General features: G+C 30.6%; 7 protein-coding genes and 1 non-coding gene across 13 annotated transcripts; 4 read left to right on the top strand and 4 right to left on the bottom strand.

The window, feature by feature from the left end:
* Positions 1-413: 413 nt before the first annotated feature.
* Positions 414-508, bottom strand: Trnai-uau. The gene is made up of 2 exons: positions 471-508; positions 414-449 (listed from the first exon to the last, which is right to left on the bottom strand). It is a non-coding gene; the product is annotated as a tRNA-Ile (tRNA).
* Positions 509-1,362: 854 nt separating this feature from the next.
* On the top strand, positions 1,363-5,119 carry LOC119671954 (TATA element modulatory factor). The gene is made up of 7 exons (XM_038082863.1): positions 1,363-2,153; positions 2,207-3,010; positions 3,094-3,750; positions 3,820-4,012; positions 4,066-4,345; positions 4,430-4,660; positions 4,717-5,119. Exons 1-7 carry the CDS (start codon positions 1,520-1,522, stop codon positions 4,912-4,914), a joined length of 2,997 nt encoding a protein of 998 aa, XP_037938791.1. The 5' UTR covers positions 1,363-1,519; the 3' UTR covers positions 4,915-5,119.
* Positions 5,120-5,277: 158 nt separating this feature from the next.
* Positions 5,278-6,721, bottom strand: LOC119671957 (uncharacterized Golgi apparatus membrane protein-like protein CG5021). Of its 3 annotated transcripts, none has more exons than XM_038082868.1 (4): positions 6,698-6,721; positions 5,996-6,078; positions 5,700-5,934; positions 5,278-5,646 (listed from the first exon to the last, which is right to left on the bottom strand). In XM_038082868.1, the coding sequence occupies exons 1-4, from the start codon at positions 6,701-6,703 to the stop codon at positions 5,338-5,340; spliced, it is 633 nt and encodes a 210-aa protein (XP_037938796.1). In that variant the 5' UTR covers positions 6,704-6,721; the 3' UTR covers positions 5,278-5,337. The 3 variants fall into 3 exon arrangements, with proteins under 3 accessions (XP_037938796.1, XP_037938794.1, XP_037938793.1); XM_038082866.1 differs by lacking the exon at positions 6,698-6,721 and adding an exon at positions 6,228-6,655; XM_038082865.1 differs by lacking the exon at positions 6,698-6,721 and adding an exon at positions 6,219-6,655.
* An 84-nt stretch (positions 6,722-6,805) lies between these two features.
* Positions 6,806-8,016, top strand: LOC119671958 (protein FAM32A). The gene is made up of 3 exons (XM_038082869.1): positions 6,806-7,149; positions 7,445-7,818; positions 7,876-8,016. Exons 2-3 carry the CDS (start codon positions 7,588-7,590, stop codon positions 7,996-7,998), a joined length of 354 nt encoding a protein of 117 aa, XP_037938797.1. The 5' UTR covers positions 6,806-7,149; positions 7,445-7,587; the 3' UTR covers positions 7,999-8,016.
* Positions 8,017-8,339: 323 nt separating this feature from the next.
* On the bottom strand, positions 8,340-9,973 carry LOC119671956 (chitinase-3-like protein 2). Its single transcript, XM_038082864.1, has 4 exons — positions 9,786-9,973; positions 8,986-9,719; positions 8,778-8,925; positions 8,340-8,722 (listed from the first exon to the last, which is right to left on the bottom strand). Exons 1-4 carry the CDS (start codon positions 9,824-9,826, stop codon positions 8,356-8,358), a joined length of 1,290 nt encoding a protein of 429 aa, XP_037938792.1. The 5' UTR covers positions 9,827-9,973; the 3' UTR covers positions 8,340-8,355.
* Positions 9,974-13,278: 3,305 nt separating this feature from the next.
* On the bottom strand, positions 13,279-19,758 carry LOC119671959 (beta-1,4-mannosyltransferase egh). Of its 3 annotated transcripts, none has more exons than XM_038082871.1 (3): positions 19,487-19,758; positions 14,628-15,785; positions 13,279-14,443 (listed from the first exon to the last, which is right to left on the bottom strand). In XM_038082871.1, the coding sequence occupies exons 2-3, from the start codon at positions 15,426-15,428 to the stop codon at positions 13,871-13,873; spliced, it is 1,374 nt and encodes a 457-aa protein (XP_037938799.1). In that variant the 5' UTR covers positions 15,429-15,785; positions 19,487-19,758; the 3' UTR covers positions 13,279-13,870. The 3 variants fall into 3 exon arrangements, with proteins under 3 accessions (XP_037938799.1, XP_037938798.1, XP_037938800.1); XM_038082870.1 differs by having other exon boundaries at positions 19,255-19,753; XM_038082872.1 differs by lacking the exon at positions 19,487-19,758 and adding an exon at positions 18,706-18,767.
* A 1,091-nt stretch (positions 19,759-20,849) lies between these two features.
* On the top strand, positions 20,850-22,892 carry LOC119671960 (uncharacterized protein CG5902). The gene is made up of 4 exons (XM_038082873.1): positions 20,850-21,131; positions 21,627-22,095; positions 22,170-22,486; positions 22,546-22,892. The coding sequence occupies exons 2-4, from the start codon at positions 21,821-21,823 to the stop codon at positions 22,728-22,730; spliced, it is 777 nt and encodes a 258-aa protein (XP_037938801.1). The 5' UTR covers positions 20,850-21,131; positions 21,627-21,820; the 3' UTR covers positions 22,731-22,892.
* Positions 22,893-23,388: 496 nt separating this feature from the next.
* Positions 23,389-26,006, top strand: LOC119671961 (E3 ubiquitin-protein ligase ZNRF1). 2 transcript variants are annotated; one of them, XM_038082874.1, is made up of 5 exons: positions 23,389-23,856; positions 23,910-24,679; positions 25,610-25,705; positions 25,766-25,871; positions 25,936-26,006. In XM_038082874.1, the coding sequence occupies exons 2-5, from the start codon at positions 24,121-24,123 to the stop codon at positions 25,991-25,993; spliced, it is 819 nt and encodes a 272-aa protein (XP_037938802.1). In that variant the 5' UTR covers positions 23,389-23,856; positions 23,910-24,120; the 3' UTR covers positions 25,994-26,006. The 2 variants fall into 2 exon arrangements, with proteins under 2 accessions (XP_037938802.1, XP_037938803.1); XM_038082875.1 differs by having other exon boundaries at positions 23,976-24,679.
* Positions 26,007-26,483: the final 477 nt, after the last annotated feature.

A 26,483-nucleotide genomic window follows, 5' to 3' on the forward strand; every position in this document is an offset into this window, starting at 1 on the left:
ATTCGAATCGAAAAATTTATATTAGCCCATAAGCCAAAATTTATTGAATTTAAATTTTATATATATGAATCAAAATAGAATCCATTTTGAACTTAATTTGTTTAGTATTGTTTACGTAAATATTATTGAATATATAAAAAATTACATTAATTTTCTCATTTCCAATTTTATTTTGTCCGTTTTTTGTTTTTTTTTTTTTTTTTAATTAAAATTTTAGTATCAAGCCGATAAAGATAAAATCGGTACCAATAACAAAAACTAACGAACTTATGAAAAGTTACTTCCTCATAATAAACTTTTCATTTAATGTAACCATACATAAAAGTTTTCGAATTCGTTAAGAATATCTAGAATAGAAACCCTATTTTTTTTTGATTCGCTTATTTTTTATAATAAAATTAAAAAAAAGACCATGCTCCAGGTGAGGCTCGAACTCACAACCCCGGCATTGCTCAACAACGTATACTGTTTATAAGTACCGTGCGCTAACCAATTGCGCCACTGGAGCTATGTTTAAATTGCGGCAAACTTTATAACTAAACTTATACAGTGTAAAATTTTTATTTATTTAATCAGCTGTATTACTATTGTGAATTACATAGAATATTTTTCGAGTCAAAACTTCACACAAAACAAAAACGATTGTAATTTTATTCGGTGGGCAGAATTCTTTAAAAATATTATTTTATTTTTGTTAATAATTTCTACTAAACGTTTCAACTATATATTGTTTCGTTTTGCATCGGATGTGTAAAAATATTCACAATAAACTCACCCAATAATATTATTGAGAATTAGGAATATGTAGAACATCAAAATGTTTGTATACAAAATGCAAAATAAAAATATGTGCAACATAATGCAAATTAATAAATAATAAAGCTGGTACAATTTCCAATTTAAATCGATGTTTCCTATTACTTTCAATTTATAACAATATTATCATTAAATAAAAATATGCATTACATTTATAAGGAATGACGTGTATATTAGGTAATTGTTCAACTTATTATTTCCAGATTAAACACAATGTGAACAACTAAATTACTGTGGAGCTATTGTATTAAAAGCCAAACACATCTACATAAACTTATTAATGGATGCGATTATGCATTAAATAAGGAAATAAGGTGTGGTAAAAAGGAATTATTTTATCATGCAGATTTATTCAATAAAAAATATATGTAAGATAAGCAATCATTTTAAAATTTACATTCAGTTTTAATTTTATATTACATAAAATATAAATAATTAAAAATAATGATAAGCAAAAAACCTTCAGTGTAATAAGTTATTTTTTATAAACTCGCAAATAATTCGCATTTTTAAATTCTATTGTGAATACCTTTTTTTTCATAAGAAAACAAAAAGTAAACTAACATTTCCAAAATAGTAAATACGTGTAAATAATTGAATTAATTTTATATTTAGTGTTAATGTGTAAAAAATAATTTCAAAATTATGAAAAAAATTATAAGTTCACTTTGAAACGAAGATAACAGTTAAAATAAGGTAAACCATGAGTTGGTTTGATAAAGGTCTTAAAGTTCTTTTAGAAGCCCAGAAACAGATTGACAAAGCACTTGATATACAAGAGAATGTCTCGACAACAACTGAGGATACCAGTGGAAAACGGGCAGTTGCAAAGCGAACTCCAGGGGGTGCTAATCGTGAAAAGAAGTGCAAAACGGATCCAAACACACCTACAGTAGAGGAAAATACTACTTCAACATGGGGTTCTTTCACAGGTTCATTTTTTGATAATCCGAAAACAAGTAATGAAATGATTACTGAAGCACCAAAAATGGGTGTAGAAAGCAATCCACTTTCAACGACCTTAATTACAAATGTGACTAAAAGGCAGTCGGTTACGTCAAATTCGGATTCCGTGGAATTACTTACACCTTCATCACCATGTTCAGAATTACTTTCAAATACAGACACTGCAATAAATACATCCGAATCCATAGAGTTAATAACTGCATCACCATCAGGTGATATTACTAGCCCAGATTCAAATCGAGACTCCTTAAATGATAGCATTGTCATAATTGCTAGTCATGATGCTGCAGATGAAGAAGATGATTCTATGTCTTATGACACAGTTATGGAAACTACTCTAACACCATGCCCTGATAGTTCTACTGGAATAGGTATGAAGTCGTTATATGATTACTTACATTTCATTTACTTATTTGTTTGTTAGAAATACTAGATACTAAAAATTTACCCACATCATCTGGATTGTGCAATCTTTCAACGAATACTTTAAAAAGTTTTACTGAAGAAACTCAAACTATTGATTCAGACTCTACCCAAAGTTTTGAAGACATTCAATTACAGACATCTATTTTGAAAAATGCAAATAAAGATATACTTTCCGACTCCACAGATGATAACCGTGACTTGAATAAATTAGCATTTCCAACTAGTTGCTCCAATTCGAACGATGAAATGGAAACGACAACATCTTCTGATATTGAAATCATATCAAATCCTAATGGTGACTCATCAAGCACCAATAGTACGACACCTCTAAAACTGAAAAAATTCGAAAAAAATTCCATGACTTCACATTCTACAGCCAACAAGCCTAGAAAAGGTCATTGTCGAGAACCATCTGAAATTTCAATTCTCTCAGAAGACTCACAATCGGAAGTTGATAAATTATCACAGCGTATAAGTGAACTAAATGAGGTGTTAGAATTGCGTGAACTACGGCTTTTAGAATCCGAACGTCAGAACTCGGCATTACAAGAACGAAATAATGAACTGCAAGTAACTTTAGATGCACTTAAAAATAACAGTAACTGCTTAGAATCTTCAGAGGAGTACACTCAACGGCTATCTGCTTTAGAGAAGAAATTTCAAGCAAGCATACGAGAACGCGATACATTGCGCACACAAATCAAAACTCTTAAAGACGAACTTCATAACAAAATACCAAAAAATGATCTTACACAAATTGTTAACGAAAATAATACCATGATTAATGAACTGCGTTTGGAAGGTAAGATTATCTCCATTACGTAATACGTAATACGTAATACTTATCCATCGAACGAAATAATAAAACAACACAATATTTTTTAGGTGAAAAGCTGTCTAAGGAGATACTTCAACAGTCAAATATTATCAAAAAATTGCGCACTAAAGAAAAAACCAGCGATAACTTGCTGAAGAAGAATAAAGAGCAAATCGAGAGCTTTACCGATGAGCTGGAGCGTTTAAAGAAAACATTAAATGCAAAAGAAGACCAAGAACGTATACAGATTGAAGCAGTGCACAAAATGTCGTCGGAAAAACGCAGATTAGATGAAGAAAACGCACTACTGCGCAGCAAAAACGAAGATCTCCAATCCAAAATTTTAACAGTACAAACAAATTTTGAAGCGGTTAAGATCGAAATGCAACAACGGGCTTTCAAATCGGAAGAAATGCTGGTTGCCAAAAAAGAACTAGAGGAAATGAAATCGGAAAACGAAGAACTAGTTCAGCAACTTAATGAAACACGGGAAAAGTTACGTTTTTATGAGAAGACACTTGCACGACGAGAACAGCAGCTAATGGAAGAAAATAAGGAGCTACTTAACCGATTAGAAGCAGCAGAATTACGTGCTGAGACCTCAACGCAAGAAGTCAGTTTAACGACCATTCCCCTTATACGACAATTGGAATCTCTACAAAATACCTTAACTCAACGTACATCCAATTGGAATAAGGAAGAAAAATCGCTTATGGATAAACTTAGTAAGTTACAAAAGATAAAGTTATGGATTTAATATTCAAATATGGTAATTTCATCAATTAATTTTCCAGATGCTGCGCAAGCACGTCTAAAGTCGCTTAAAAATGTCGAAAGCACATTTAAAGAGAAACAAGACATGCTACAAACACGTTGCTTAGAATTAGAAGAAAAACTTTCGAATGCGTTGTTACAGGAAGAAAGATCAAAAATCTCCTTGCATCAGGCTCAAATGGAGTACAGTATGAAGGAAACGCAAATTAATAAGTATAAACATAAACTAATTTAATTCATATCATATGAAAAAAATATTTTTTCAGGGAAATTATAAAATTAAAGGATACCGTAACAGATTGTGAAGACAAAAAAAAGTTGCTAGAGGAATCAAATCGAAATCTCGAGCAGAAGTTAGAAACACTAAAAGAAATAAAAGTTCAACATAGTGCAAGTTTGGACAACATTAATCAAAGAGACTTTTCAACAAACACATATACTGAGTTTTCTCGATCAGTTGAGCAACAAAGGTCGCAATCTCCTACCACCAGCTTTGGTGCAAATTCTGTTGAAGAAGTTCTTGGTGTAGGCAATGATGGTCAAACTGTAAGTTTTGCAATAAAATAATTTTTTTTTCTTACAATAAAAGATTTCTCTTATAAAAACTATGGCATTATGGACTTATTTTAGGATGATTTCGATTGTATTTCAAATTCAGGAGTTCGATATGGTACGACAAGTATACTTGGAATGAACTTGAATCTAATGGGAAATAATACTTCTACTTTGGAGCATTTACAATCCATGCTAAAACAGCGAGATGGTGAATTAAATCATTTACAATGGGAGTTATCACGACTACAAGCAGAGCGCAGTGTTTTAAATGACGAAATAACACATCTGACAATGGAACTAGAAAATGTAAGCGGAAAGAAATATATAATTTATGACTAGTATAGTTCAATTTACAATTTCAGCTTAAAGAAAAGCTTCAACCGTTTGAGCAACTAGACAAGAACTTCAATGACTTGCAACATCGATATGATGCACTACTCCAAATGTATGGAGAGAAAGTGGAACGTACTGAGGAATTAGAATTAGACTTAATTGAGTTAAAAGAGGCGTATAAGACTCAAATCGATGAGCTACTTGCGCAACCCCAAAGTAAAACATGATATCTATGCGTTATTAATGATTGTCTAAATAGTCCTTACCTATAAGTATAAAATTGTTGGTATAATTTAAGTTTCTTATTTATTATATAAGCTTAAAATCAGCTTATATAAAAAAAATTGTTCTATAGTCACGCAATTGTTAAACGATTTATAATAAATATTAATGGCGTTATTTGGTTTTAAAATGCAAAATGACCAAAATTCATGTTTGTTGCTTCTACTTTTAATAAAACGTGTATTTTTGCAATTGAATGAAAGGTTATTCTTCTTCTTTCATCTAGGCATTTCTCTATTGCACGAGAAGAAAACAACTTTTTCTAATGAAACTCTTATATTATTTAAAAATTAATACTAAAAAAATAGGTAATAGTTTTTAATGTATATACATAATATACTAATAACGTAAATTGCTGTAATCAACTTTTAAACCACATTAGTTGCACTTGCTGTAGTCGGTTGAGGGTTGGGTTTTGTAATTATGTTGACTGCGTTTTTAAAAATTTGTGTTTTCACGAAGTCGCTTGCTGCTGAATTGAGATCTTTACTTGCCCCAAAATTACACTTCACATACCCGTACAAATTTGCACCATTAAGTGCTAATGCTATCATTACGAGTAAAAGCCACTTAAACTTTAATCCGAATAAAGCAATAATAAAAAACAAGCTCCAGAACACGGGGCACATTATTAAGCCTAACCAAAACAATCGTGCCTCATTATTATTAATTTTAGACTGAAAGTAAATAAATATGTTTAAAATATAAAGTAAACATCAGTGTGTGGTACCTTTTTTGACTCAAATACCCAATGTGAGATACCTTCCTCGTCTACGTAGTTCCACCATCTTAAGCCTACCAAAAGCCTCCCTGTAATATTTTTGACAGTCCAAAAATCCGCAGACAAAAATAGCACAACAAAAACGAAACTTGTTATAAATGAATCGCTAAACCAACCACAGAACATGTAAATAACAATAGCGGCAACTCGGAAGAACAAATGAAAGAAGGTGACATACGGGTGCCTGCAAAATCCGTTTAAATATGATTAAAACTTCCATGTCTGAACTTTATTTCGCTACTCACGTATATTTCTTCGTTGCAACATTTGGATCTTGCATTTCAGTCTCTTCACCAAAAGGTATCGTATCATCATCAAGTAGTGGCACCTGCCGGTTATATATATACTAATTTTTATCAAAACTTATTTTACTTACAAATATTATATTTATTTACATATAAATTAAATTAAACAAGCACAACAAAACACCTAAGAGGGTGCAAAGTAAAGAATGAAAAAAAAACATACATTTCTTACCGTAGCCGATGACATTATCACGTATTTTTGCTCACTAACTCTTTTGTTTTTTAATATCGTATTAATTTTATTTACATTACACGTATCAAATATTGATAACGTCGGTACTTTAGTTAAATATCAGCAAAAGTTTTATGTGTAAAGGATGAAATGCTTGTCAAACTATTGTGAATGTTGCTTTGTATGTGTATTCCCCAGTCTTTACCAGACATTAGTGATGCATTGCCATTTCTCAATACATATCTGTGTAATGTGGAGAGTAGTCATGTTATGCCATATTTTGATATTCTGTTATAAATAACATGTATATAGTTAGTATGCATATGACAATATGAAATTGGTATTAAGGCTTAATTTTTTTTGCATTTAACATTCAAAAATGTTGACTTGCTCTAAATACATAGTCTAAACATATTGTAATTTTACCTAATTTATTATGTGTATTATTTTTTATATTAGATTTTACTTACTGACATGTATTCAATTTGACTTTGTTTTTTCGAAAAATATATTTTTCTGACAATCTTCTAATTGTTAAGTTTTTTTATTTACGCAAACACTTAACTCGAATGAAATGACAAAGATTGGGAAAATGTTCAGAATATTGCTGCAACATTCTGCATTTTGATTTAAGGCTAAATTAGTTGACATAGAGGGTATAAATTGTGAAAATTTAAACAGCAGAACGCAATAAAAGTGATCATTTGAAACAGAATACACACAAGCAAGCAAGTTTAATTGGATCACCAAAGAATAGCACAGTAATTGCTTAATGAATCTAATATAAACATTTTGCTATCAAAACTCAATTGATTTTTATGTTTTCTCCTACTTATACATCGGTATAAATAATCGAATACATTTATTTCAATTTGATAAAACGAGTCAACTGATTGCTAATGGTACAACTAATTCAGCATACGTGAGTGCAACTCCAAAAAAATTACAAAAAATTAAGATTTGTGGATTTTTAACGCACTAAACTGAAAGAATGTAATTACAATTAATTATGCTGTGTGAATAGGCTATATTATATCTTTCAGGAGGTTGTGTTGTCTTGTTTTGAATAAGTTATGTTAAGAATTTGTAATTTAAAGTTTAATTAAATTATAAACATAGTAGTAATACTATCCTATTTATACCAAACATTTTGAAGGGGGTTTTTTTACTTATGAATAACATATTCAAAATAATAACATACAGAAATTTTTTTGCAGGAAATGTTTTAATTCCATTTTGTACCTTGTGCCATACTAACTTGTTCCAGATTTTTGGTAGTCAGAAATGTTTTATTTTGACAATCATATGTTTTAAAAAGTGAAAATATACTAAACACTATTTTCAATTAAAAACAAAAATTATGTCTGACGAATACAGTGTAGTTTCAAAAAGCAAACTAAAGTTAAAAAATGATTCGCAGTTAAAAAAAAAGAAAAAGAAGTCTAAAGACAAAGAAAAGAAAGTGGAAGCTCTACATAACACTGCTAAGGAATATTTGAAAGAAACTGAAAAAAAGAGTGGAAACCTAGAAGGAGCGGAACGTAAGTTAACTAAAGCTGAGAAAGCATTTAAACAACAGCAGGAAAAAATGGTAAAGTTTTAAATTGAAGTTTTAATTTAATGGTTAAATTATATGGCATATTCACAGCGTAACAAACGTATAATGGAAAGAGCGTCCACTACCCACAAGGAACGTGTAGAGAAATTCAATGAACATTTGGACACATTAACAGAGCACTTTGACATCCCAAAAGTATCTTGGACTAAATAAAAATATGAAAATTTTTTGCGTATAATATGTAAAAGATTTCACTATTTACGACGTTATATATATATAGCTTATTTAATTACTCTTTGGCTTTTAAACTTCACAACATATAATTAGTGTAACATATAATCAAATCTAAAAAGTTTAACATACAATAACTTTTTCTTATTTATAACATACGAATGTTAAAGTATTGATTAAAACATTAAAATCGATTTGTAATCCAGTTGTTTATAATAATAGGGCAATATAACATGAATTCTGATTCAAATGAAGCATTATATCGGTATGCTTAAATTTGATATATTTTGATTATATTTTCATTTTTCTAAGCACTACTCCATATTAAATACGTTTTTATCAAACCTTTTGATACAAATTATTTTTAACAGCTTCTATTAGAGGAAATTTGGTGTTCTGATTATGTTCAATAATATAACATACATTTTTGTAATCATCGGAATTTAATGAAAATATCATAGCACCCCCAAGTTTCATCGATTTTATATAATCAGTCTTACATTGTAAACTCCGTTCATTTTCATATGAAATCCATTCCGCACCACTATTTATGTAAGGAGAACAAGTATCTTCATCATAAAAATGTTTAATAACATTTTTCATTTCAAAAACGCACGTTTCAAAGTAAGTCGTAAAACCCAAATTTCCACACTGCCCAAAATGTGATGCCGGAGCACCGATTTTATTGTTAAACGGATTTACAAGTCTAAATCAACAAAACAATTATTTTTTTTTCTTTTTTGCAATAAAAAAAAACTTACGTGAAGGAGTGACCATAGGTTGGTAAACCTACAACTAATTTCTGACGATCAAGGCCATTTGTTAACCACCAATTCACAGAATAATTAATATTAAAAGTTCCCATAATAGAGCGTTCATTCTTGCGTGCATAAAGTGGAGCATTCAAACCTTTAATTTGTAATATTAAATTACTTGAAAATGAATACAAAAAAAATTGACCATACTTACCGGTAAACGGAGTTTCTTGCGTATAAAAGTGATAATCGTAAGACATCAAATTGACAAAGTCTGCGTAGGAGTTCAGCTCTTTCACATCGTAGGCAAACAGAGCAATTCCTTCAGGTGCCGCAACTGCCACTGACAACAAATAGTCTTTCCGTTCGCGTATATATTCTTGCTTGATTTCTCTTAAAAGTTGGGAAAAATGCTGCCTTTGCTTATTATAGGCGCGAGGAAACTCCCAATCTAAGTCAACTCCGTCAAGTTTATATTTATGCAAAACCTCTTTTAAAGACCTTATAAATATCTTACGCGAACTATGGTTTCGAACCATTGATGCGAAACCTTCCTCTGCATAACCTCCACCACCCACCCATAACAGAATTTTTAATGAAGGATCAGTAACTCGTAAAGTAGCAAGCTCTTCGTTAAGTAAACGTATAAAGTTTGATGACAAAATTAATGTAGAGTTTTTAACATTTACGATTCCTATGTTGACGTGTGAACAAAGATTTTTTTTTATATCAACCAAACGTAAATAATCTTTTTCATCTGAATTTGGAGTGGTATAATAACATACCATACGATACTGTGAAGCGTCTACACTCCTATTGACATTTTCTATCACATCTTCTAGTACATCTTCCAAGTTCTTTTCTTTAACAAATTGGTCATACACAACAAACAAAGTAAATACACATATTAAGACCTGGGAAGCTAACACAAGTAACAGCAGCCAATTACTGCGTCATTTAATTAAATTAAAAATTATTCATGTTATTGGAAAAATATAATAAATAATAGCGAACCTTTTGTATTTTGAGCGTGCGATTTCCTCGTAAGCCACCATTGCTCGATATTTTTAGCATTGATAACAATGATTAACTTCAATAATACTTCAACTTTTGCATTGTTGAAAAAAATAGGAAAGCATAAACACATAAACACATAAACAATATTATGAAGACGAAAGAAATGCAAATACAAATTCTCTCAAAATTCGCGTATCTGTTTACAATAGAGATTTAATATAGTTCCGCATCAATTCACAATAAAGAAAAACTGCTTTCTAACAGAATTACACTCAAAGAAATTTGAGTAATGATGTTTCTTTATTAAAACTGACTTAACGTTAAAGAAGAAATTTTTATACAACCATTTATATATTTTTATTAGGAGAAAATTATTGTATTAATTGCATCAGGATTTTAAAATGTATTTCAGAAATACGGAGTAAGGAGCTTATTCAGTAGGGCAAAACGCTCTGGTAGGTGGGAAGAATATAGAGTTGCACTCACTCACTACAACAAATCAATCAGACAGTTCAAACGGACTAGCTAGCGTAGCCATTGTGGTAGTATTGAGAAGTTGCTGGAAGCAACTAGACTACCCTTTACCACTGGTTGTAAAGACACCCTCGGGTTTCCTTTGCAAAGTTACTTCTCTGGTTCTGTAACCGGAGCAACAATATTACAATCAAACAGGGAAGTTACTGCTCTCATTTCACATGTCAGGAATATGCGGAGAGGAATGAACGTAATCTTTATTCCCAAACTTGGTAATAAAATTATTGACCAACCAAAGTCCTACAGACCCATTGGCCTTACGTCTTTCTTACTGATCTGATATGATCTGCCTTATGTGTATTTCTGGATGTAGAAGGAGCTTTTAACAACACACCATATGAATCCTTATCCGGAGCTCTGGCCCGAAAAGATATTGACGCATGCACAATAACGTGGATAGAAATGATGTTATGAGACTGGAATATATCTTCCAAATAAGGTAGCACTACCATCATCATTAGTGCTGTACAGGGCTGTCCTCAAGGTTGCGTTCTCTCACCATTGCTATGGACGCTGGTAGTCGATGATGTCCCAGGTAAACTAGAGAAATTTGGCTACAATGCCATAAGTTATGCAGATGATATGGCAATCATTTTTTCTGGTAAATATGATGCCATAGTTACTCACGTAATGCAGGCGGACTTATACAAAGTCTCACAACTGGTGTATAAAAGAAGATCTAAGTATTAACCCAATAAAGGCAATAATTAAGCCATTTTCAAGAAGGTATAAACTGAATATCGAGTTCCTATCTATAAAAAAAAACGGCTGTTGAATGCTCCGAATAAGTCAAATATTTGATGTTACCCTACATAAGCGTCTTGATGGGAACACTCACCAGAATAATATAATTGGCAAAGCCACCTGAGTCATGTGGACGTACAGGAACTTATATGGTGGAACCTGAAACCTAAGTTCTAGAATTCTATTATGGCTCTACTGCACAATGGTCAGACACATTGTATCCTATGCAACTTTTGTTTGGTGGAGTGAGGCACACCAAAATGCTGTAATATTCAAATGCAATAAACTGTAAAGACTTGCATTTGTCGCTATGACGGGAACTATTCGAGTTTGTCCCACAATAGCACTGGAGTTCTTTATTAAAAAGACATCAGTTTTGAGTGCAGGTAGGCTACACCCTGTTATCAATATGCACGGAAGTCTTGACAGTCTAAACTCTATCTACAGACTAGTTCAGACATGGAACTTCGCTTCGGTAGAAAATTCGAAGTCATCATTCATGATCTAAAAACTAAAGGAGGAGTTGGTACAGGGGTATTTGGTCCTAACACTAGAATCTCGTTAGCGTTGGGTATATGGCCCACTGTCTTCCAAGCGGAGGTTCACGTATCAACCTTAACAATGGGCTGAAAGGCGTCCGTATCTGTATTTACTCAGATATTCCAGTAGCAATCAAGGCATTATCCTGCTGGAAGTTTTCCTCAATGCTTCTGTTAGACTACTATGACACGCTGAAGCAGGTGGCAAGCAAAAACAAAGTGATGTTTTGCTGGGTGACTGGTCACACAATAATCAATGCTAATGACAGACAGTCTTGCGACAGGATCCGCCATTCAACTCTGAGGACCGGAGCCATATTGTGGATTAAGTTGATCTACAATTGATTAATGGTCTCTGATTGATAATGGTTTTCATCCGAGAGAAGTCGCTACTGCCGCAGATAACCGTCATGCTATAGAGCTGGTTTGTTCATATAGTTATGGTAAGTTATCCATCTTCAGCAGAACAGAGTTAAGGTTGCTGGTGGGATATTTAACGGGTCACCATGGACTGCGTTATTACCTTCACAAAATGGATTTCTCTAAAGAGATAGATTGTCGACTCTACCTAGAAGCAGACAAGACTTCCAGTCACATTATTTTTGACTTCCCAGCCTTGATCTGTACCACAAGGAGTTCACTGAGTCGAGAACTACTCTCCCTTTTTGATATTAGGATGTCCTCAACGGCTGACATTCTGGCTTCCATTCAAGCTGGTACACTGTTTATTTCTATTATATTCCATTCTACAGCCAAAAGCTAACTTACTAAGCCAATGTCATTTAGTTCTATATTACATATTTACTTTCCTGTAAAACTTAAAACTCTACCCTCAAGGGTGGATTTATACCATAATTTTTTTATACATGCTTTTTTAAACCAATTCTTATCGTCTAATCCTCATATCTAATCTCATAGACTGTTAGGTATATTTTCTAAATGCATACTTAAAGTTTAATTTAATATTGACTATAGAATTTTATATATTTCAAATAAAATTGCTGGTTTTTGCTTATTCACCCACTACATTATTTGCTTTAATTAAGAAAGAAAGAGTTCAATTAATACTTAAATTAAATCAATTAATCAATAAATTTAATTATACTATATATATACATATATAAAATTATATCTATATATGTAATATAATTTTGATCGACACATACGGAATATTGTTTATATGTTGACTCCGATATATATATATATATATATATATATATATATGTTTATATATGTTTAAGTAAATAATAATCTTATATAACCTATAATTGGTAACAGAAAATCTAACGGAATTGTATATGCAGTACAGATGTTGCATTTATCATAACCTGTTCAAACTATTATTAATTTCATTATATTTAGATGTTCAATACCTGCCTCGCATAATCGAGAAAGATTTTAAAAGATTAAGACGCTCTGCAAGACTGTACCCTATCGGTCATAATTATTTTGCACATGTTTTTGAAAAGTTCTTCAATGACCACCACACATTTAGATCGATCGGTAGTTTCCAACTGGGAAGTAATTTCACCAACAACTACAAGGTCGGATTGCGCAGTCTTCTTTTTTTAATTCTCAGCCGCCTATGGTTAAAGATTGAAGCAAACAGATACTGAGTACTGTTTATGGTTTAATACCTAACAATTAAATAAGTAATCCGGAAAAAGCTTTAATAAGTAGGAAATGAATTTTTATTTCGTAAGTCCATTTTTTTCCAATTTGTTTAAAACAAAAAACAAAACCATTTTAAGGATCAAATACCTTAAAAGTATGTAATTATATGCACTATATACTATATTTAACACTAAATAATTAATAAATTACATAATTAACTATATATATATAAATAATTTGTGTTTGTATGCATTGCTATAAATGTAAGTAAAGTGCTGTATTATGTGCGTAGATATTTTGTTCAACGTCTGGTGTCTCCAGGAGAGTATGTGTCCAATCTATATGAATGTGATAATTTATCGAAGGAGCGGTACCTAAATACCGTAATACGAGTACATTTTCAATTATTGCGTTCGAACTTAACATTAATATAATACAAAAATTATGAAACAATACACACAAAATCGAACTCACACACGTGTTATGAGCTTACTAGAGTAAATGTGCTCAGGTGGATGCGCACTTGTTCCAAATGGGCGTCCACTTTTTGGTTTTGCAGCTCTATGTTAACAATAATTGAGTAGCGATTTTGCACCGCTTTAATATACATTAGAATAAGCCAACAATAATGCAAATGTATAATCTTAACAATTAAACCGTTTCCAGTGCCCTTACGTCTTTCTGAACAACATAAAATTTATGCTTCTTTCCAACTAGGCCCCAAATGACTGCAATATTTTCAATAACAATGTTAACAGGGATGGTGCAAACAGCACCTAACACACACGCCAAGAATTTCACCAAACCGAAGCGATACAGCGAAAATGATTTGATCACTCCAAACACGTACATATAGATATTTACAGCTGCAATAAATGCGCACACAAAGTCCACTAAGTTGGGACAAGGAATTGGATAGAGTCCAGCAAAGATAATATTTGATGTTGATAGTGGCATTGTAACCCAGGAATAAACACTTATACCTAGCAGCAATTTATATTTGATTGGTATAATCTTCGAATGAACCACCAGTAGAATTCCTTGTAGCCAGCGCTTGCGTTGTTGTAAAAAATCCAGTAGCGTAAATGGTGATTTTTCATACATTTCACCTTCAATGAAATTGAATGTAAAGCCTTGTGCAAAGGCACGCATAGCAAAGAAACAATCTTCCGCAACAGACCCATCGATACCATTATCAAACGATACCTGCCGTTCTGCAACTAACTGAAAATAAAAGAGTAATATAGTATTTATATTTTCTTCATTTTATGTTATAAGAACATCCATATTCTTATCCATATTTGATATTTATATGAAAATTGTCAAATCTATTCAAATCTGGACTAGTGTTTAGACTTATCTTAGTTAAAATTAAGCTTAATTTATAAAAATTTGATACTTAGCTTACCTGCGTCACTACATAGCTGCCTTTCCAACTAAATAGTGGCCTGTGGAACAATTTAAACTGTAGACGTAGTTTGCCCATATCATCAGACACTCGAAAACTATCTGCCAAGGTGGTCAACCAATTTACCACATTTTCGTTGGCATAAGTTATCAAGCCTTGACCAAACGGATGTTTTCCATCTAGCACAAAATTGATAATACCTCTTACTGCATTCTCAGTCAGCAAAGTTTCTTCATCTAAATGCACAATCCAATCATTGTCATTTAAAACGTTTACATTGTCTTCCAGACAATATTGAAGCGCACGTGATTTAAAGAGTGCACCTGTACGCGTTTTGTACTCTTTCGGTACGACTATTTCACGTATGCGCCTGTGATGTGATAAATTGACAGCTTTGTCTGTGACTACCTCAATCAAAAAGTTTTCTAGTCCCGTATCTAAACAAGTATTCATATTTCGAAGCACATTTGTTTTCACTAATTGAGGGAAATCTCCGCGAGTAACTACTCGTATGCAAATAAAGGGCGCGAGCAGCGGACTACCTTTAAGCACCACTTTTTCAGGAAAAGCATTATAAAAGACAAGTCCACAAAAATTAAATAATACCTGGGGCAGCGTTAAAAATGTTAAAAATCGTAATAAGTACAAAAATATTGTGCCTAATTGTCCATACGCCGCCACTGGATCGAGGACTGTAAATGAGTCTTCGTTGATTTTAATACCACCGGAAAATACTTCGAAGGTTATTATCACAATTATGAGAAGCGTGCAGTGCAGGAAGTGCTTTGTGCTAGAATTCATGGCGGGCGGATGACGACACTAAATTATATTCAAAAGCTATGTTAATTCGAAGATGCTCTTTGAGCTGCAAGCGTCGGCTTACTTCAAATCCCTTACAGTAAACTTATTGTGTGGAGTATTTCTAGTTTGGTCAAGTGTTGTATTCGAATAATTTCGCAAAGACTTATCGTTACTATAGTTGCGATATCAGTTTATAATACAAGTATCTTTACTGCTTGTTTGCGTACGTCTCTCCCGCGCTGCCTGTATGGCGTTGACAAGTGTGAGGCATTAAGTCAAATTACAACGGCACAATAATGACTCCCAGAGTTTGTAGACATCGTTAAAGACGCTTTGTCCTTATCAATATAAACATTACTAAAAATAAAAATTAATGAAAAAAAAAACAGAATTTGATTAAATTCATTTAATTGAGTTTTATTTTTGTATTAATTGAAAGTAAATTATTGCGTATGTATAGCAGTGTAGAGAAATGCTAATGAATCATTAAAAACCCGCTCATATGCAATGCAAATATTTTACAGATTAAAATTTGTTGTTTTTGAATGAATAATAAAAAAATATTTCATAAAATGTTTTCTTTCTACTTTACACTTGATTTTCAGAAGGCGAAGTTCAAGATTTGACTTCTAGTTACTGCGGGGTCGATTAAAACTTAGCGATACGGCGAAGTCTGATATTAATTGATCTGACATTGTTGCGTTGTTTTTCCCACAACGTATTTGAATATTTTTGAAAATTTTAAACAGTTTTACTATTTTAATCTGACCATGCAATGGTTGTCGAATAAAAGTTCTTGATAACTTTTTATTTACTATTATAATATAAAGTTTATGTTATTTACTTTGAATGATAAGGATTGCTAGAGTATGGGGTGAAAGAGTGAAACATCATAAACAATATAACTATAATAAGAAAATAAATAGTATTCACATATATGAAGAGATTTATGACCAAGTGTTGTTACGTTCTATATGTCATTAAGTTCAAACAAAGATTCTCCAATGACAAATTTTGGACTTTGTTTAATTTATTTGAAAGTGTCTCAATGTTTTTCTCTTAAAATGGACATGATAAGTGCTATAACGAATATTTCATATAAAGTTGGTCTTATTGTTACTCTTCGTTGAGTTATATAATTTTTCATGAATGAAGCACTCCGAAAGGTAACATAATACACAGAAGAAACTACAAAGAATTGTGATGTTTTAAAATCGGAAAGTCTCTAATTGCATGTTAAATTAGGTAGGTAAATATATAATTAATTGAGCTTTTTAGTTTTTAAATGGAAGTAATAAGCATATCGCAAATTAACAAATTAGAAACACCATTACTCATTACTGCTTCATGCAGGCACATTTAAATAGAGGATTTATTTATTTAAAAAACCAAGTAATTTGCATGAAGATATATTACGGGATATGTGCTACTAATTGTTAACAGCTTAAGCTTATCTGTGTACATGTTATTTACTGACATTTGTACTTATGGGCACAAGCATTTGTATATTTACTGCAATATCAATAATGAGTATCATCACAGTGAACTTGATATTTACTCCATTCATATTTGAGCCAACAGGCAATCACACATTATAATATTAATTAAGTCGATGATAGCAGCGATGATAAAGTAACGAAGGATATAGAAATATGTGAACAAAAAAAATTTGATATTTTAGAACTTCTCCCATTAAACATTACCAATATCAAAAAGTTTATCATATCAAGAGATTAAGCTGGACTCATTCATTTTTATTATGGTATACCCGTTGGTTACCTCTACCCACGAAAACATCGAATTATGAATATACTGTCCGCCATCACTTCTGTGATTTATTGTGATATATAAAAATTAGTTAGTTAATTATAACTTTAATACAAAAATTATCGTAAATAGACCATACCATAGTTGTTTTCATATCCTAATTGTCGAGCGTTATGAATGAAGAATATGTTTTGTGCATTTTTTAAATATTTAATAAAGATTATAATATTTATATTTATTCAAATCTACAAATTAGCTACATTTTTTAATATAAATCTGTGGATTGTGATCTCTGGTTCTCAATAAGATTTCTAAACAAACTAAAACAACCGTTGTATAAACTAAATTAATATCGAATTCATATATGTAAGATAACAATAATGACAAGCTTTTAATGCGGTACTAAATGCGATTCATCGCAATTTATATATTATGATAAATAAGATATCTTATTTTTAAGATATCAATCAAAATGACAAAATCAACTTAAGATAAAGTGCCACTTCGCCAAAAACAATGGACCGATGGACCTACTCGACTTTCAACAACAAATTTTCATGCAAATAGTACGATAATATAATTCAAATTGGGTGAAAAAGATTAAAAATTATTACAATTACAACAACACATTTATTGATTATATAATCTTCGATCTCGAGAAACGTAATTTTTTTAAAAAAATGTTTTAATATTGTTAAGCAGTTTAAAAATATTTAGAAAACCAAGTACTTTTTATCTTAACTGAGAAATTTAAAAACCTTTTTTTTCTAATAATGATAATAATAATGATAATGATTAATTATGACATCACGTCTTCCGCTCAGTGGAAAATTGTTAGTAAGCCGTAGAAAACGTACTTCACTGAGAATCTGATAACATAAAATTAATTAACACAACGGTGACCGATTCTTTGAATTTTTTAATATAAATCAATATTATTTTATTGATTGTATGAAATATACTACACTTCTAACCATTGCAATGTACATAAGAGAGGTGTACAGGTACATATAGATTCATATATCAACCTGAAGCTCTTTGAATGATAAGCTATTAAAATTATTCCGCAACAGTGATTTTATAATCACTTATACAAAGTTATAAAAAAACCACGTATTTTATCAAGTTCGGAATTATTTTATATCGGTTTCGTGTACTCGTTGAAGTTAATTGATCATTTGTAGAATAGCAACGTCTTCCTATGCTTCATTTAATATACATATGTACGTAGATTAAATTTAAGTGAAGCAACTAGCGGGGATCATTTTAATGTGATTCATTGTTTAGAGTTCATTTGCGAAGAACAAAGCGTGAATCATGGTGGAAAGGGGTTGACGCGTGAACCCAATAAGATGAAATATTTGTTGCTGATCTATTTATACCATTATCGCATAAAATATGCCGGCTTATACATGATACTTCACTTGAAGATTTTTGTCAGCCTCGTGATTCAAATAAAACACATATTTACAAATATGTACTGGTATGTTTGCACAGACATTTCACTTACCCGCATAATGGAACAATCTTTAGATAAAGTAAGATAAGAGTCACAATACGTGCGTACATACTAGAAGTCTCTTCTATATTCGAAGGCAATCTAAGTACAAATTAAACATTAAGTTATTTATTAATTGTGGCAGTACAACCAGAATCGAGTATATGAGTACTTGGGAGTGTGTAGAGACGCACTCCAGTACATATATGATGAATTGTTAACTTGATAAGATTTTTGGTATTCCAAGTATGGAATGTGGGCTGCGAAACAAATTAAATTACACACTCGCACATTTACAGAAGTACACATTATTAAATTATTCTGAGCCAATGGTTAATTATCAGTAACTGTACACATTGGAGTGCCCAGCAACAATGAAAACATCCACAACAGCTCATCGCTTGCCCAAACACCCAAAATACACAATTTCTGTATACGAGATTTTATGGGGAGTCGATAACTAGCACTGTTTCAATTATTTATTAGCATATTAACGACATACATATTCACATCAATTAAAACAAAGTGATTTTATGAGAATGCAAACGGACTGGTACACACCTTGAGTTGTAGGAAAATCTTTACAATTTCTCACAATTGTCAATTTTAGCGGACGGGGGGAAGATTCAGATATAATTGCGCTTATATATTTTAAACACTTTTTATGTGTAAATAATTATTACAGATAATTTTTTTGCAATTACAAGTTTACTAGTCACGTAATTAGCTTAGCAGTATAATTCGTTTTAACAAAGCCGTTCGAAATTCGTTTCATCACTTTTATAAGGATTACCTCGATAAAATTCTCTCGTTTTCTTTTGCAGGCCAAATCGATATTTATTTTTCACCCTTTCCAGCAATAAAAATTTCGAATTTTTTCGCGACGATTTTTCCTGCGAGAAACAACGCAAAACACGCTGCCACCACTTCTGCGATTAAAGTGTAATGTAAATAATTTATTTATATTTTTTGTTTCGGCCTTATATTCTGTGTTATTATTTTTCTATTTTATTAATCAATGAGTAATAGAGTAAACGAAAATGAAGCGGGCGCGTTTGACATTCTTCTTTGCTTGCCCGTTTTGCTCTTGAGTAGATACGATGTTGCCGTATTTTATTATTCGTTTTCATTATATAATTGATCGTGGAGTGGAATGCATGTTCAGTATATGTATTAACTAGAATCTAATTCTAGTAAGAAAGCACTTTTGCTCTATTAAAACCTTTTAAGTTAGGCCTTCTAATCATGAATTGCAAAATATGTTCATCTAGATATCACACCTTCAAGTTCTTTACTTTTTACACTAATTAATTTATTAGGCTTTTGCAAAAAATTATAATGAACATTTTCGTAGCAAATGTTTGCTTAAAACTTTAATGTTTCTTCATGTCCTCACTAGCAGAGGCTCATGTAATCGAGAATTAATTTCAAAAACAAAATATATCTATTTGTTCATTATCTGAAACCAGCAAAAAAAAAAATAAATTGTGGGTATAACTCAGAAGCAAGAATGTATCAAAACATAAGTTCAATAACAAAATCATAATACAAACGAATTTCAAAAAGAGCTTTAAAGAGTAGATTCGGATTTCTCAAAGAAAATATTTTAATTTTATTGTTATTCTTTAATATAAGAAACAACAACAGAAAGCTTTTATAGGTATTAATAGTATTTGTTTAAATATGTAAAACTAGTTCTAAAGAATTTATATGAAGGATTCAAATGTATAGAAAACAAAGAGTAAAATACAAAAATTATGATTTTATTTTATAAAAATTCAATTTGTTAATATAAGATAACAATGAAAAAAAAAACTATTTCAAACTTTAAAAGTTAGACGGTTTCGAATAACAAAGAAAAGACAAACTTTGTTATTTTTCTTGAAAGTCTGGTGCTTTAGTATAAGAAAGCAATTCAGTTTTATTTAGTATAAGAAATTATTTGGAAGTTATTTGCAAATTTATAACTTCCGAGGAATAAATTAATTGCTAAAAAATATATATTATAAACATATAATTTACAATTTTCATGCCTGCAATTCTTATATAGTTTCGAATTACCTATTCATATTATTTATGCAAATGTATTTCATTTTGAATGAGCGAAATTTAACGAATCTTGGTAACTCTGATTTCACAATAATATCTCTTTTCGACATTTTCTATCAGTTCACAACTATAAATCAACACAATTTGAGGTTTGGTTAAGAATTTTTTGGTCAATTTGATAAAAAATAATAAATTAGTGCTTGGAAGTTCAATGAGTTATGAATTAATTAAAGTATGGAAAACAGATTTACAAATGTTAAAAAGCGATACGTGTAAAACAGGAAGTACCAAGCGAAAAGATCTCTAGCGTCTGCATTCTTTGTTCTTGGAAGTGTGGAAGAAGGAAGGGAAAGTTTAACACGAAAAAAACATACATGATTTACAAAGAGGTAGGAGCATATGATTGTTCACAAATTATGTCCTTGTTCAATATCGTTTCGTACAAATATACCTGATATCAGTACATTATGCGAATTATCAGAATATTAAACAAATAGCTATATTCGTCAATGCCTTTGATATCGAGTTCCGTGTTCAAAAATATTACAATATATGATTTTGTAATCAAATATACATTACACTTTTTGTATGTATATATGTATGCATGCATTCATCTCCGATTCAAAGTGTTTGAGTATGTATTCTTGCAGCTGATATTTCAAATTTTTGATATAAAAAAGAACACAGGTGAAGTATAAGCATGCATATTATATCAGGTATAAAATTTGAAACATTTTTGTTTTTGTTCTCATAGCCAACAAACATGTTGGGAATTGGAAAATAAAAATATATTTCCAGTTCTCTTTTAGAATTTCCAAATTAATTATGTGTAAATATATCTTGAATAAAATTTATATGATATATGTATCAAATTTTTTTTTTAGCTGGAGGCGAAGAAAATCATACATCATCAATCCACTGCCAATAATATAATTAGTATAATTAATTAAATATTAGCTTTATATTAAAAGACGACAAATTTTAAGCTAAATTCAAGTGCCGATTTGTATAGTAACCAAATTATATTGTCATAGACTAGTACAAGTTATAGTTTGGGTTGTGAAAAGTAAAAAGTAATATGTCCAATAATTCCCACTACCAAAACCAAAATAATTTTCGTCCAGGCGGTTCAAATTCTCAGAGATCTCATCATAATAATGTTAACACCAATGGCATTACCGAAGACGAATACCGTCAAAGAAATAATGCAACCAGAATGCAAAACGGACACAGTGTGAAACCATTGAATAACGTTGCGGTACCCGATATGTGCTTATTTTGTTTTGAGGTGCTTGATTCTGAGTTAAATAATTTGGATGGACCTGGAGTTCCACAATTTACTAATGACGCTTAGTAAGTAATAAAATTTAATATATTTAGTTGTGCATGATCTACTTAGTTCCATTCATTAAATCTGATATTTCTAGTCCATTATTTGTAACTTGGAAGACTGGTCGTGATAAGCGTCTTCGTGGTTGTATTGGAACATTTAGTGCTATGCATTTACATTCCGGACTACGTGAGTATGCTTTAACAAGCGCATTAAAAGATTCACGTTTTTCGCCAATCGGCAAAGAGGAACTACCCAAATTAACTGTATCCGTCTCAATATTGCAAAATTTTGAAGAAGCCCATGGGTATTTAGATTGGACATTAGGCATTCATGGAATACGTATTGAATTTCTGAATGAAAGAGGATGTAAACGAACAGCTACTTATCTGCCGCAAGTAGCTACTGAACAAGGTCTGTATATTGAAGTATATTTATTGGTTAGTATATGTTAAAACAGATATTTATTTTAGGTTGGGATCAAACTCAAACAATTGACTCATTACTCAGGAAGGGTGGATATCGAGCCACAATCACCCCAGACACTCGTCGTTCAATCAAATTAACGCGTTATCGCTCTCAAGAAATTCAGATGAATTATAAGGAGTATCGTGAAATTTTGGAACGAAGATCACAATATGGCAAAGTGCAATGCTAACAAATGCAGAAAATCAGACTTATTAGCCACAATAATACAAATTCGTATATATGCAAAATTATAGGCATTAAAGTAACTCTTTATTATATATACATGTATACATGTATTGTAATCGTACGTAATTCGAAATAATCGCGTTTTCCAATTTATATTAACTAAAAATTATTATGTCTGTATTGATATATATTTAATGTTTTTCTCTTAGTATAAATTATGTTTTATAAAAAAATGAATAGCTTGTACTAGTGTGTCTCATAAATAATATAATTTATATTTTTTAGACTTATTTGAAAATTTTAGATATTTTAGTAAACTAAATATATTATTTAATACATAGAATTGTATATTTAATATAATTTAATTTCTGAAAACAAATTATCTAAATGATTTATAAAATAACTAAATCCACAAGTTTATTTCAAATGCATAATTATATTAAATAATGAATAAAAAATATCAATACTGCATTGCTTGTTTATTTAGTGGGGTTAAAATTAACGGTATAAGTTTTCATTTTTTCATTTACATATAGAAAATTAGCAGCATTATTTTCATAAAATATTTTTAATAATATTAAGAAACAAACATAAGTTGCTTTGTTTTTCTATTTTATTTAAAATTTTTTAACCTATATATAAAACGTAATATAAAAAGGTATCTATTACTTATTTTCTGATTTGACAGTTAAATTTCATTGAATTTTGGTTGTCTATTGTGAATTTGTCATGTCAAAAAGAAGCAATCTATATCAGAAACCGTGTCCGATTATGTAGATAACTCTATTTGTTAAAATTTTGTATGTAAGGTATATACGCAGATTTTAAAGCGAACACATTTGGTTTTTGTCAGTAAAATTAATATATGCAATTTTTTCTGCCCAGTTAAAATCTTTAGTATAAATATAATTCATATATATATATATTCGTACATATACACAAAAAAATGGAATGTCATAAATGCTGAAGTTAAAATAAAAATGAAACTCTAATTAAAACTGAATTGACAGACGTAAAGAAAAAATACACCAGCTAAAACGCAGAAATGGTAATAATTGAAAATATTTGTGCCACATGAGAAGTTTCAAAACAAAAAGAACAGCATTGGACGAAGATTATTTATGATCAAAGTAATTATTATATAAAATAATAACAAATTAGTTTTTAATCCAAATCATCCTAGTTGCGTCAGCGATTAATTGATGTCAACGTAGTTTTATTTTGAATTAATTTTTTTTTGTTAAAACAGAATACAACGATATAGATATAAAAAAAGAGGAAACAAGAAACAGAAAAAGGAATTTAAAAGTGCATTGTTCAAGAAAATCCTTTTTCTTTGTTAGAGAACACAAAGACAAAGTTAATTCGAAAATCACTTAGCACACACCCAACGAATGGGCGCAAAGTCGAGCACACCTGCCGGCCATCAGAGCCCACGATCACGGACATTTTCTAGCAGTTCTGCAGATACGCCACCGTCACCTACTGCTGATTTAAATGTACCAGGAGAGGAATCGGCTCAAGGATTTAACTTGTTGCGAACTTTACCAGGGCTTCACATGCAACATGTCCAAAGCGCTGTAGATAGGCAACGTGCACGTAGTTTAAGTTCAGTACCAGATATACATCAACAGAGCACCTCTCATACACATCCCGCTTTAGCAACTACTACACCAAGCGGAAACAACTTTGGTGTTGTTGTCAACAATAATTTATCACAAAACCATACCACCTATCTACGTCATCCGCAAGGTGACAGCTTTCGTTTAAATGTGCCAGTTAGTCGAGGAGCGGGCAATCATCAGCTAGCATTAAATTTTGAAGACCTACAAGAGGTATCTCGAACGGGCGCTAATTTTGTAGAAAGTATCGCTCTTGCAGCTGGTAGTGAGAATGGCATTGGACGAGTTTATACAGCTACATCGCTACCATCACACATATGGTCGTTTAATGGTAAGTTAATAAAGTTGTTAATTGATAAAATTTTCTACAATTTCTTATAAAAAAACCCAATCAATGAAAAATGTATACATAATACCAATATTAATGAAAGCGGTTTACTTAACATTATATGTGGTCCATGGAACTGTTTTTTATTAGTGAACGTTTGTGTCCCGCATTTACATCAAATATTTCAAATGTTATAGCAGAAAGATCTTAATTATAAAAAATTGAACTAAGATACTCTTGGAATTTTTTATTTTTTTTTATATTTTCTTGGGATATTGGATTTCTAGAAACATAAGACAGCTTTTTACAGAAAACTGCATTTTCATTAAAGGTATTGGTTGTATCTCACATTATTTTAATATTTTAATCAGTCATCTAAAATTTCATCATCTTGAAGTATGTATGTATTTTAGAATACTTTTAGATGAGGCGAGCACAAAGGTATGGAAGCAAAATTAAAGATAAGAGAAGTAAACATTGTAGTTAATTGCATATTTAGAAACATTTGGAGATTGTTATTTTAAGATTTTTATTTATTTTCATTCGTCGAAAATTATCACAGTTTAAAATTTAGATATTTTAGATCTAGTTTAAATCTAATTTAATTTAGATCTAATTTAAAAATTAGATATTTTGTCATTAGTTAGAAATAGTTGGTTTTTAAGTCCATTGAAACATTTTCTTATATCAAGTTACTGACTATTTTTAATGCTCTACTATCTAAAATAAATAAGTTTTTTTTAGTTAACATATTGTAGTATTAAAACTGATGTATTTTGAACTCGGTAAAATGTTTATATTTAGATTTTATAGAGCTAATCCGCTGTGAGAAAGAACCTTGTGCCGTTAGGTTGTTTGCCGATGGTTAAAGGCGGACATTTTAAAAATATTGTTATAAATATAGACTCCTTACAACTATATATATTCTTACAGGAATCAAATGCCCAGTTTGTAATAAATTTGTTCTACCTGATGATATTGAATGCCATTTAGTTATGTGCCTCACAAAACCACGACTTTCATATAATGGTATGTTTAAATATATAAAATATTTTTTAAATAAACAAAATTTATAATTGGAATTTTTAGAGGATATTTTATCAGATGCAAAAGGTGAATGCGTAATATGCTTAGAGGATTTAAATCCAGGCGACGTTATTGCAAGATTACCTTGCCTTTGTATATATCATAAAGGGTAAGATATACAAATATAAAATCATTAAATTTGTAAAAATTATTAATAAATAAATTATTCATAGTTGCATTGATAGATGGTTCGAAGTAAATCGGTCCTGCCCTGAACATCCTGGCGATTAGTTAAATCTTTAAATCAATTAGGATATTTTTACGTGAACGACTAATATAATTATTAAAAGCATAAAACAAATACAAAGTAGTTTTAATAAATATTGCAACACAGAAATATATATGTTTTACACATATATATATAATATAAATGAGCTAGTGATATACATATTACATAATAAAATTAATAAAAAATGAATGATACGTTAGTTGTAATTTTTCTTTTTATACTGTGACATATAAGTAATATAAAATGAAATGTATTTGTAATTTGTAATTTGTAATTTGTGAATTTGTTCTAGTTTAATTGTGATCGTTATATTCAAATATTTTAGTCTTATTTTATTATTTTTATATGAAAATATGTATGTAAAATATTATATGTTGTGTATTTTTGTCTGAGTTTAAGTAAAACAAATGTGGTGTTCAACATTTTTATTTGGCTCAACTTGTGTAATTTAAAATTCCTCAACTAAATACTTTGAAAATAAAAACGATTAAG

This window comes from Teleopsis dalmanni, chromosome 1, assembly GCF_002237135.1.
Source record: "Teleopsis dalmanni isolate 2A chromosome 1, ASM223713v2, whole genome shotgun sequence".
In the NCBI taxonomy this organism is placed as follows: Eukaryota; Metazoa; Arthropoda; class Insecta; order Diptera; family Diopsidae; genus Teleopsis; species Teleopsis dalmanni.